At 35.8% G+C, this 11,358-nt stretch overlaps 7 protein-coding genes across 7 annotated transcripts in view; 4 read left to right on the forward strand and 3 right to left on the reverse strand.

Moving 5' to 3' along the window:
* Positions 1-411: 411 nt before the first annotated feature.
* LOC129576297 (E3 ubiquitin-protein ligase FANCL) lies at positions 412-1,814 on the forward strand. Its single transcript, XM_055461147.1, has 5 exons — positions 412-585; positions 648-961; positions 1,030-1,200; positions 1,267-1,496; positions 1,589-1,814. The coding sequence occupies exons 1-5, from the start codon at positions 488-490 to the stop codon at positions 1,625-1,627; spliced, it is 852 nt and encodes a 283-aa protein (XP_055317122.1). The 5' UTR covers positions 412-487; the 3' UTR covers positions 1,628-1,814.
* Positions 1,642-11,358, reverse strand: part of LOC129576287 (protein cereblon) — an 11,277-nt gene continuing 1,560 nt past the window's right edge. The window contains exons 5-6 of the mRNA XM_055461085.1: positions 2,281-2,417; positions 1,642-2,156 (exon numbers count right to left, since the gene is read on the reverse strand). Of these exons, the coding sequence (XP_055317060.1) occupies positions 1,941-2,156; positions 2,281-2,417 (353 nt within the window). The 3' untranslated portion in view covers positions 1,642-1,940. The remainder of the gene's footprint in view (positions 2,157-2,280; positions 2,418-11,358) is intronic.
* Positions 2,541-4,346, reverse strand: LOC129576280 (outer mitochondrial transmembrane helix translocase-like). Its single transcript, XM_055461071.1, has 5 exons — positions 3,913-4,346; positions 3,794-3,824; positions 3,564-3,715; positions 3,246-3,479; positions 2,541-3,153 (listed from the first exon to the last, which is right to left on the reverse strand). Exons 1-5 carry the CDS (start codon positions 4,132-4,134, stop codon positions 2,680-2,682), a joined length of 1,113 nt encoding a protein of 370 aa, XP_055317046.1. The 5' UTR covers positions 4,135-4,346; the 3' UTR covers positions 2,541-2,679.
* Positions 4,443-5,956, forward strand: LOC129576292 (EP300-interacting inhibitor of differentiation 3-like). The gene is made up of 5 exons (XM_055461133.1): positions 4,443-4,676; positions 4,742-4,831; positions 5,097-5,378; positions 5,456-5,500; positions 5,572-5,956. The coding sequence occupies exons 1-5, from the start codon at positions 4,443-4,445 to the stop codon at positions 5,824-5,826; spliced, it is 906 nt and encodes a 301-aa protein (XP_055317108.1). The 3' UTR covers positions 5,827-5,956.
* LOC129576231 (chitobiosyldiphosphodolichol beta-mannosyltransferase) lies at positions 6,224-7,954 on the forward strand. The gene is made up of 4 exons (XM_055460941.1): positions 6,224-6,858; positions 6,942-7,207; positions 7,274-7,562; positions 7,634-7,954. Exons 1-4 carry the CDS (start codon positions 6,224-6,226, stop codon positions 7,839-7,841), a joined length of 1,398 nt encoding a protein of 465 aa, XP_055316916.1. The 3' UTR covers positions 7,842-7,954.
* On the forward strand, positions 8,026-9,164 carry LOC129576290 (DDRGK domain-containing protein 1). The gene is made up of 3 exons (XM_055461101.1): positions 8,026-8,186; positions 8,248-8,483; positions 8,570-9,164. Exons 1-3 carry the CDS (start codon positions 8,087-8,089, stop codon positions 9,083-9,085), a joined length of 852 nt encoding a protein of 283 aa, XP_055317076.1. The 5' UTR covers positions 8,026-8,086; the 3' UTR covers positions 9,086-9,164.
* Positions 9,064-11,170, reverse strand: LOC129576275 (histone-lysine N-trimethyltransferase SMYD5). The gene is made up of 8 exons (XM_055461042.1): positions 11,021-11,170; positions 10,828-10,955; positions 10,573-10,734; positions 10,270-10,362; positions 9,801-10,216; positions 9,673-9,732; positions 9,508-9,597; positions 9,064-9,362 (listed from the first exon to the last, which is right to left on the reverse strand). The coding sequence occupies exons 1-8, from the start codon at positions 11,054-11,056 to the stop codon at positions 9,178-9,180; spliced, it is 1,170 nt and encodes a 389-aa protein (XP_055317017.1). The 5' UTR covers positions 11,057-11,170; the 3' UTR covers positions 9,064-9,177.

The following is an 11,358-nucleotide window of genomic DNA, read 5'->3' on the forward strand; positions in this document are numbered from 1 at the left end:
TAGAAGAAATGGTGTCTTTACAAACGAAAATCACTGTTGTGTTGTGTTGTTCAAGATGAGTAAGAGGCAATGAATACAGTCTTACACAGGAATTGAATGAATATGTGTCAATCTAAGCTCTTCGGTTGGGGTCTTTTCACTTGCTTCGGAAATACTGATGTGTTGCCTAATGAATGGTTATCCTATGATGGTAAAACACAATGTTTGCGTACATGAAATTGAATAACCCTTTACCTTTTTTATTCACGTTATAAATCATTCTTCATTAAAATAAAAAAAATGTATCAAAGTTAGCTAAAAAGAAATATTTCATTTTATATTCATCCATTCAACTATCTCATAAGGTTCAAATAATAACCGATCCGAGCACCTTTATCAGTTTTGACAGATCGTTGAACATAAACAAAAACCCCTATTGGCAAACGATGAACTCATGCGCTACTGAGCTAATGTCTTTTACAGAGTAAACAAAACAGATGAATTTGAAATGATGGACAGTTTTGCGTTGGAAAAAAGGATAACTGCAAAGATATCACAAAATAGTGATGCTATTGTCACGAGTCTCTTGCATGAGGCTCAATCAAAGTAAGTGAAAAATTGTATGCAATTGCATTTGATATTGAACATACATTTTTCTACATTTTCAGTGAGCGTTGTAAGGTGTACATAAGTTCAGATTGTCAACAAATCAAAATTGTTCCGGCTGAAGATTATGATTCACATCACTTGACTCTGCAGCTGGATGACAAACTGAATGTATCCATTCTATCGCACAGTCTACCAGAGAATGAAAAGTATTTCAAGCCGGTTGGAACAATTGAAACACATTCGGCGACATTCCTTAGTTTGCTCGATCAAATGGCCGAGTTTTATGCACAAATGAACACTATCGATGAGTTGACGTACGTGGTTGATCCAGAGGAAATCACAACCAAACACAATCATCGAGTTATTAAACTGGGTACCTTGAAAAACCATCCATATGAAAAATGTTGTAGCTAAACATTTTTGTTGATTTCATTTCCATAGAAGATCGAGTGTACATGAAAATCAAAGTAGATCCCCTTGATCCGTCGTCAGTAACCACAACATTCTATGGGCCAACGAAGAAAGTGGAAGAGTATCGAAAGATTTACCATGAAAAACTCGATGATTGGATCGTGAACGATGATATTTACAGAAATCTCCTGCGGATTTTCGGTAAGTGGATGAATGACAAAGTCAAGTTTTTCTTTAATCATTGGTAAAAATGTCACATTTTTACAGACTTAATAGCATTCCCTCTAAAGAGTTCGTTCAACCACGGTGGAATGGGTGAATTGTGCAGCATCTGCTATACGTATCGTTTTGCTGGGCAAATTCCGATGGTGTCTTGTGATAATGACAAGTGTGCATTGAACTATCATACGGCCTGTTTGAAGGAATGGTTCGCCACACTTCGTGATACAAAAGTATTTCTGAACCTGACGTCAGGTCGATGTCCGTCCTGTAAAGAGGTTGGCACTGTAACAGTTTCTTATTTCGATTACATACTAAGCATAATAATGCATACATTTTTATTTGTGTTTTTTCCCCTTTTCCGTTGCAGAAACTATCAACTGCGTTCAATGATCTACTAGATGAATGAAACCAACGAGCAAACCCTTTTCGCAAAATCAGTCGTATCATCTTTATTCTACCAACGGCATAAAACACTCAATCTCAATAAAATGTGTAAATAAATTGGTTCACAATTTGTAGTTCATGCTTTGCTTGTCCTATATTATATGATTAATAAATAGCCACTATAATTGTGATCTTTACTCGAAATAAAATATGATCTGTATATATATGAAATTGTGTGATCATCGTTGATTCACCATTCGTCATCAGCACTTGAATCCGCCACATTTGTTGATGCACTGTCCATTTGCAAGTTGCTTGCATTATCAAAGAAGATGTTATTTCCGGACAGACCAAGAAATGATCGTGGCTTCAAATTTTTGCTGAAATACTTCCATCATTGATTGGTTCACTTCAAACCAAATGAGAAATAAATCCAATGGTTTACACGAATTACAGAAGTTTGTCCTAACGCCTTCTTTGCTCATCGGAAATAGGCTATCGAATTTTGCTATCTTTTGTCGGCATTGCTTACAAAAAATGAACTTTTCCTCCTAATGAACGAGAGAAGAGGATTAAGTTGGGAGATGCAATAAGAATGAAAATTTGGTACATTATCGTGAATTGGAGTCAAGATTCCAAATCTTTTGTGCTTAGTACTGATTGTGCTCAGCTTACCAGAAGCGTCTGACAAACCAACAGAATACGCTCGAGAACGTTATTTGTGAGAAAAGCTTTGCGACGACATTCACTGCTCAGAATAGCATTTTGACTGAACCAAAATGACATTGCGACCAAATCCATAGGAACCGTATCTAAAATGACCGAAGAGAAACGATAATGGAAACTCAATTCAATCCTATGCAAAATAATGAACGAAACTATTTATAACGAAAATATCAGATCGATGAAAATTTAATGTAAAAAAAAGCCACAAGTTGATTTGAAAACATCAGTTTTTTTTTCATCGAACAAAGCCATTTGTTTTTTTTTCGTACTCGTTATTGGAGGCTCTTCTCATTCGATATTTATTGAACTAGATTATACATATATGTATTACATTCACTACTAATCTCCCTAATCTAAATCAATACGATGCTCTCCCAGCATTCCGGTGTGCATCTTTGATTCCTTCATCTTGCCGAATGAATCTAGTAAATGTTGCATTGATATTGGTGGTGGTGGCCTGTCCAATTTGGTAGTATTTTCAAGGCGTGCGTCTGAGGTTGTACCATCATTAACCCGAACGAACTCTCGCAATCTCGCAACGGATGCATTTCTACACAATTCCCGTAAATCAGATCCCGAAAAGTTGACAGCAAGTTTGGCCAGTCGATTCAAGTCAACATCTGAAGCTACACTTTCTGTTTCAAGCACAAGTTGTAAAATTTTTCGACGTTGTTCTGTGTCGGGTGCACCAATGACAAATTGCGCAGGCATTCGACGTAGAATCGCACGATCCAAATCTTTTGGACGATTCGTTGCGCCCATGACGATAATAGTTGCTCCTGGTGTTGTTGCCAATCCATCCCATAGCATCATAAATTGAGTCTTTGAAATAATAAATTGTATATATTATTATTAACATTGGCAGTATTTTTTAAAACTAGAAGATTTTGTTTATTAATAGATACCAAAAATACCTTCATCATAGCAGTTGCTTCATGGTCATGTGAACTTCGTGAACGCAAAAATGAATCGATTTCGTCGATAAAAATGATGCATGGCTGTAATTTTGTAGCCAATGAAAATACAGCTGATGCCAGTTTTTGAGATTCACCATACCATTTATCGGTGAGCATTGCAATGTCGAGATTAATGAAACGCATGTCAGCCTCCTTTGCGGTTGCCTTTGCAATCAACGTCTTGCCACATCCCTATTGATTGAATCAGTGATCCATTCTTTGATTAAATGAGATTTTGTTCTAGTTTTTCTTTAAAAATTAGTTAGGAAAACATACCGGCGGGCCATGTAGAAGTACACCGCTGGGCGCTTTCCACAGCTGTGATGATGAATACAAATGTCGATGACGAATTGGCAATACGACATTTTCCCGAAGCTCTTGTATTACGGAATCTAAACCTGCTATATCTGCCCAGCTGACGTTGATGTCTTTATTTATTTACAGTGAATATATTCATTAGAAGTTACCAATTTCAATAAATAGTGAGTAGATTAAATATTGAATACCTTCAGGCACAACCAAATGCGATGCAATTACCTGTCATACAAAATAAAATAAAACAGAACAAAACAAATTAAATTACACCACATCATTTAATCAGAAAAATCTGCGTTCATTATTTTACCAGTTCATAATCAGATAATGTGGATATATCGATTTTAAGACTTTTGTCTGTTTCCGTAATCCGTTTTATTTGGAATTCTGCCTTTGTCCGTGCTCTTTTCTTACTTTGAATGGTCGGGTCCATTTGATTCATAAACCATTTTAGCGAATAAAAGGCTACGGCCGCCCCAATACCAACACGCACAAAAACTGCGATTATATCGTTCCGAGACAATTGATCCATATTGATGTGTTGTAATTTGGTTTCTATTTTCTCGATTTTGATTCAACAATTTATTTAAAAGAATAATTATTGAATCCAGATGAGTTTGCACTGAATGCTTTCTTCATAGTCTCGTCTTTTGTGCCATTTTTCTCATTAGACAAGTGATTTGACATCTGAGACATATGAACATATATTACGACAAGCAGCCATCTGCCGGCCAACCGGGTGAACTAAATGACTGCTAGTCATCCTTTTTTGTATCGGCAAGAAATTGATCAAGACGAATTGAAAAGTTATACGTTTGAATAAAGCCAATTTCGGAAAAAATGTCTGGTGAAAGTGATTTGAACTCATCTCTGCTTCAAAGTGCCGTTCGCAAGAGAGAGTATAAACATTTACTAGAATTAGGCGGTCAAGCTGCTGAAAATGTGGATAATAAATCGGTTGCGGACAATTTGACAACATTGAAAGATTTGTTGACCAGATCGAATGAATTGGCTGGACAAGGGTCACTTTCCGATCGAATTGGACAATCCGCTGAGGTTGTGTTGGATGCACAGGTTGGAATATTGGTATTTTTCGTTCAAATGGTCTTTATGGATAATATCTCATTTGGTTTCGATAGGTTTGTAAGTTGGCCAGCGATCTTATGGGTACAACTGTACAAAAAATAGAAAATGATGAATTTTCTGACGATAACTTCGCAGCTGCATTGGTAATTATAAAGCCGTTTATACTTTTATATCCAATGAGAAAATAACAAAAGAAGAAAAAAACGAATGTAATAACTGTGAGAAGTTGAAAAATTGTTATACACAACAATTGCCAATCGAGCACTTTTTCCACAATACAAAATCCTTGAAATTGGTCTTACTCATACATAACATCTGTTTCGGGTTTTAGCTAACAATGTGAAGAAAAAATATACGGGTGTTTTCCCCGGAAAATAATCTTTGTATCCACTTTTTCTTCTTCATTAGATTGAAAGTGTTCTGGATGAACACAACATTTGCGATTGGTCCAAGTTGGATGGAATTACCGCTGGATTTGCTAAATCATTTGCTGCAACGTCTTCAACGTTCGGGATTTTTGATTTTGATGACGTTGCCGGGGCATCGCAGGCAGCGCAGAAAGAACGTCGTGTACGTCGTAAAGCAGCTAATCCGACTGCCGAAAAACGACCAACTACTGTGACTGAAGCTGGTGTCAACACAGAAACGGGCAGTTCGAAAGTTGAAATCGTTTTCAATACAATCAAAGAAGTAAGCTAGATTAACTCTCTCATATACGCTATACGCTATACACTCTCTTCTATGTTCGGTTCTTTTTTTTCTTCCAGATATACCGAAAGAATGGCTCAAAACCAATTCCATACTTCCAACTGGTCAGTAGTAACTAGTAATTACTACTCATCTTATTAGTCTGGGTAAAAAGTTATTTATTTATCATTTGCAGGTCATCGATCCTACCAACATGATGTACACTTTTGATAACACATTTCAAGTGTCCTTTTTGTTTCGTGATGGCTGCATTGCATTTGTGAAGGACCATGAAGGTGGACCGGCCATCAAACCGCTTGAAGATACATCGAAACCACCAAAACCATCCGAAATGACGTCTTTCACTTCGACATTAAGCCTTGGCCTCATACAGAAATACATAAAAAAGTATAACATTCGTGAAGCGATGTTAAAAATCAATCGCGATTGACTGACTCCATGTCAAAAAGTCAATGATTACTTTATATCAATGTTGATTATAATACACCTAAGAATTATCATTTTTTCTACATTGTATCCGAAAAATTCAAAAAAAAAATAAAACCTTATAATTAATTGAATTTCAATAATTGTTCAGGCCTTATAACAGATGACGTTTATTACACAGAGATGACGTTTATGACATTTCCACAATACTGTCACCGAAACACAAATTTTTCAACGCAACTTGGTTTCGTCTTTTTTAATTGTTTTCTGAATGATTGCGATTTTTGGCTTACGAACGTGGCTTACGAAAAAACAAGAACAATCAGTCGAAGATTGAAAATTGGAACAATAATAAACAAGAAGAAGAAACAGTAGATGATAACAAAGTGAATGCAACAAGAATGTCATCATCATCAAAGGTAAAAAACAGCCGCATTCCGAATGGTAAACGAAATATTTGTGTCATTGTGTTGGGCGATATTGGACGATCACCTCGGATGCAATACCATGTGAAAAGTTTGTTACAGCATGATTTTAATGTTGATCTCATTGGATATGGTGACACTGAACCAATCGCCGAAATTCGTCAAAATGCGAAATGTAACATTCAGCAACTGGTCGCATTTCCCGAACTCAATTTGCCAAAAATGTTGAAATATATTTTCAAATCGATATGGCAAACGTTGAGTTTATTTATTGCACTATTTAATATTCGCCGACCCGATACAATTCTATGTCAAAATCCGCCTGGAATACCAACACTTTTCGTGTGCTACATGTATTGTTTGCTGTTCAAACATTGCAAGTTCATTATTGATTGGCATAACTATACATATACAATCCTCAGTCTGGCCAGCGACACATTTCCAACAATTAATGAAAATCCTGAGGCTTTGTCAACAATCAATAGAAATCCACAAAGACGCATGGTAAAATTGGCAAAGTGGTTTGAACAATATTTCGGGCGAAAAAGTTCCGGCAATTTCTGTGTCACCAAAATGATGCAAAAAGATCTTCGAGAAAACTGGGACATACAGTATGTTGATAAACAATTTATTTTTCTCTAATTTTTTTCTCTCCTTTTTTTCCTAAATTTTTTTCCTATTGTTCATCCAACAGAGCAACAGTTCTCTATGATCGTCCAGCATCACAATTTCAATCTATTGGTCTCGAGCAAAAACACGATTTATTCTACAGGCTTGCTAATGACTATCACGAATTTTTACCGGTCCGCATAAATTCAGATGAATTCCAAGCTACTCGGTTCACTTACAAAGATTCAAATGGTACAGTGCAATTACGCATCGATCGGCCTGCAATTCTAGTTTCGAGTACCAGTTGGACTCCAGACGAAGATTTTTCAATTCTATTGAAAGCTTTAGATCGTGAGTATACACTTCATTTATGGTGTCAAAAAATAATAGAATTTTTACGAATGAGTTTGTGTTTAGGTTACGAGAACGTTGCAAAAGAGGAACGCTCACATTATCCGCACCTTTTCTGCATAATTACTGGTAAAGGTCCGCAAAAATCGTATTACATGAACCATATTGCAAAGAGAAACTACAAAAATGTAACAATTGTCACACCCTGGTTGACCATTGAAGATTATCCCTTGTGTTTGGCATCAGCCGATTTAGGCGTGTGTTTACACTACAGCTCCAGTGGATTTGATCTTCCGATGAAAGTGGTGGACATGTTTGGCTGCGCACTTCCCGTCTGTGCTGTTAAATATAAATGGTATTTTAATAGCTTGCTTTCAACTTTCAATAGTACTTTCATGTATAAAATGTTGTTTATATATGACATAGTATCGGCGAACTTGTAGAACATGGAAAAAATGGCTTTGTGTTCGAGACTTATTTGGAACTATCACAACATTTGTTGACATGGTTTTACGACTATCCATACAACAGCGTGAAGGAAAAGGAGGAATTCAACGAGCGGCTTTTCAATTTTCAAAGTGTGCGTTGGGATGACTATTGGAACACACATGCTTTGCCAGTTTTTGTTGAGTAAACTCGTGACGGTGACAATATCATTTCGTAATGATCAAATGAAAATTCTGTAAATCTGTCATAGTTTTAATGAATGAATAAAATTTGATTAAAAAAATTTTAAAATAAAATAAAGGAATTATTTTGCTTCAATATTTTGTGACATTAATGTATTTTGTGACATTTAAATGTCAAGCTAATAGTTTGACGTTTATACGGAGTGAATGTTTGTTACGTGTTAAATTGAACATAGTAGTATTCTTTAAAATGGATTTAATATTATTACTTGGAATCGCTTCTGCTCTGCTTGTTATATTAGTTTGCATTCTTCTATTCACACGCAAGACTTCAGAATCAAAAAATGAAAGTAAGCCGTTGTTTCTTCTTTCCCAAATTGTATTATCACCAATATGAATGTATTATCACAGGTGCAGGGCCATCCCGACGGATCAACCACGTCGTTGACTCAGATATACCACGACGTGCTCAAATAGCTCGAAATCAACGCCGAAATGCACCCCAGCCTGTCGCATCACAAGAAGGTGAAGAGGACAGTGATGGTGGTGAGCCCAATCGAGAGAAGATGGGCGCAAAAAAAAGAGCCAAATTAGAAGCAAAAGCAGAAAAACGTCAACAAAGAGAAGCCGAAATGATTGCAAGAGAGGTAAAATTTGTAACAGATTTCAATCGCATGGTTTCAGTGACTTTAATATTTCTAATGCAACTCCATTTCTTTATATATGTAAATAGGAAAAGAAGAAACGCGATGAACTAGCAGCGGCAGAACGAAAGAAAGCCGAAGAAGCGGAACAGATCGCTGAGAAGAAGCGTGAGGAATTGGAACGATCAGAACAAGAGGAGAAGGCACGCAAAGAGCACGAAGAATATCTTAAAATGAAAGCTAGCTTCCAAATCGAAGAGGAGGGTTTTGATGAGTGTGACGAAGACGAAGAAGAAGCCTTACTCAACACATTCATATCTTTTATTCAATTGCATAAGGTTGTCATACTCGAATCACTCGCTAATCAATTTAAATTGAAAACACAAGCCGTCATCGATCGCATAACTCACTTACAAAATGATGGTATTCTATCTGGGGTCATCGACGACCAAGGAAAATTTATATATATTTCAACGAAGGAGCTGCACGATGTGAGCAAATTCATTCGGCAACGTGGCCGTGTGTCACTCACTGAACTGGTGGAGAGCAGCAACAATCTAATCAATTTGAAACCAATGCTGGATGATGCAGCAACTGTTGCATAAGCACTGATTTATTTATGATTTTTTTCTCTTTTACAGTGGTATTGAATTGAACGAATAAATTTTTCTTTCCACATTATAATTTAATGCATTTTTTAATCCATTTCTTCATCATCATCATCCATTTCTTCATCTGATGTAACATCCTCGTCATCCTTTTGCGCTTCACATTTTTGGCACGTACACATAAATAGATAGTTCTCGCGCAGTTCTTTCCGCCGTGAATGTCGTGATCGTGAAAGAAAACAATCATCCAAATATGAGATGCAAATCTCTTCACCTTTTAAAGAAATTTAAGAGAACTTTAAATTAGAACTTGCGTTGGGGGATTTTCAACCTTTTTTACCATCACAGTATGAAAATGAGAATTTCCCATCGTTTGTCGATGGTAAAAGGTTTGGTTGGAAAAGAATGAAATAAATTACCACACTGAATGTCACGGATCGCTTTTAAATGAAGATTGTGATTTGAATGCGGGAATGATGTTTGAGCATTTGGAACGCAGCTGTGATTTGCTTTGAAGTAGAGTGTGGAGAAGATAAAAGAATATTGTAAATATATTAATATGATATTTATAACAAATAAACCACCTTTGCTTCCAATCGAATAGAGTGCCGATCCTTCAATGTTCAACCATTCCAGACCAGTACCTGTGTTATTGTTGTAATATTATTATTTGTTACCCATAATTGAATTCCGCGGATAATGGAAATTATACCTTCTTCTAGTTGTGCATAACAGCTATCAATCAAGTCTGTGATGGCCATTCGTTCATCTTCTTCAAGAGATAGCCCTGATACGCACTGTGCCCAATCCGCAAATGAAGAAGTTCCGATTCCTTGTCCATTAATACCAATCAATGCAAAAAGTCGCTTGAAACAGTCTAGATTCCGAAACATTTCAATTCCAGTAAAATCAATTGAATCTTCGAATACAGCAAATAGTTCATCAAGATTGTGTTGATGCTTTTCGCCCAACATTTTGTGTGTTATCATCAGATTTTCATTGATGAATTCGTGTTGAAATTCTTGAATTGCGTTGAAAAGTGCTTCTTTATCTTCGCTTTGTTTGTACATTGCAATCAATTTGACAATCAATAGTATGGTGGTTGTCTCAGGAGGATAGTGAATTTTCCTGTAATAAAAATATTATAAAATTTTTATAAAGAGTATTTTCATATGTCTTACTTCCAAACTTCATTAAGAACATTCAGTGGATGAGTTGGATTATCGTAATCTGACGCCAAACACAAGAAACGATGGTATCTTTCGTTCGCAATACTAAAGACGAGAGAAGAAAACAAACTCATGGTAAGCAAATATTATCAATATAACCACAAAAAACGAAGTTTCATGATTACTTCAGACTTCAGACAAACGGTTTTCGCGGTTTTTCAAACAAAACCTGAACCCGAATGATTTTATGTGATCCACCGAATTGAAATTTATTTTCACATAAAGAAATAAAAAAATTTAAGAAAAAAAACATACTTCAAACATTCTTGCGAACAATAACGGGTTGAACAGTCCTGACATTTTGTTTGGTTTTGTTTGTCGAGGCGGCAGCCATAATCAGCATATGGCAAAGTAATAGTTTCGGAGCCTTTGTGTCCACTCAAGCGATTAAAATTTTCTTCAGCAGTCTCCAGAGGTCTGTTTCAAGAAAAGAGATCATACATATATTGCAGTGAGTAAGTATTCAGCCAGGACTTGACTTAATGAAAATTGTTCCACAAATTTACATACTTTAGACAATATTCACATGCCAAATATTTGCAAGCAGCATTCCATGAAAATTGACTCGAAACCAAAGGTACTTCATCCAATATCGTGTCACCTTCCTTAAAATCGACAGTTGCAAACAATGCTCTTCCCTGAAAATAGATTATTCATGATTCCATGAGTTATCTAGATAAGTATTAAGTAATTTGAATCAAACCTTATCTTCTAGTTTTCTGATTTCGTAGCCAACCATTCTGCGGGTTCTCTTTTTCTTCGTTTGAAACGAATTTCAAATATCTTTGTTATTTTTTTGTACACGCGGAACGAAGTTTGTGTGAGGTTATCATGTGTATTGTAAAATTGTGACAAATATAATTCATATTAAAATAACGCCATCTCTTTGTCAATCTTTACTTTTATTATTATTATTATTATTCTGTACCATACAGTTCCTTTGCCAGAGATGGTTTATTTGATACATTTGCGTACATGAAATTGAATAACCCTTTACATTTTTTATTCTTATTATAAATCATTCTTCATTAAAATAAAAAA

Source organism: Sitodiplosis mosellana, unplaced genomic scaffold (genome assembly GCF_009176505.1).
Source record: "Sitodiplosis mosellana isolate CC-2019 unplaced genomic scaffold, AAFC_SMos_1.0 Smas_scaffold_1, whole genome shotgun sequence".
NCBI classification, from domain to species: domain Eukaryota; kingdom Metazoa; phylum Arthropoda; class Insecta; order Diptera; family Cecidomyiidae; genus Sitodiplosis; species Sitodiplosis mosellana.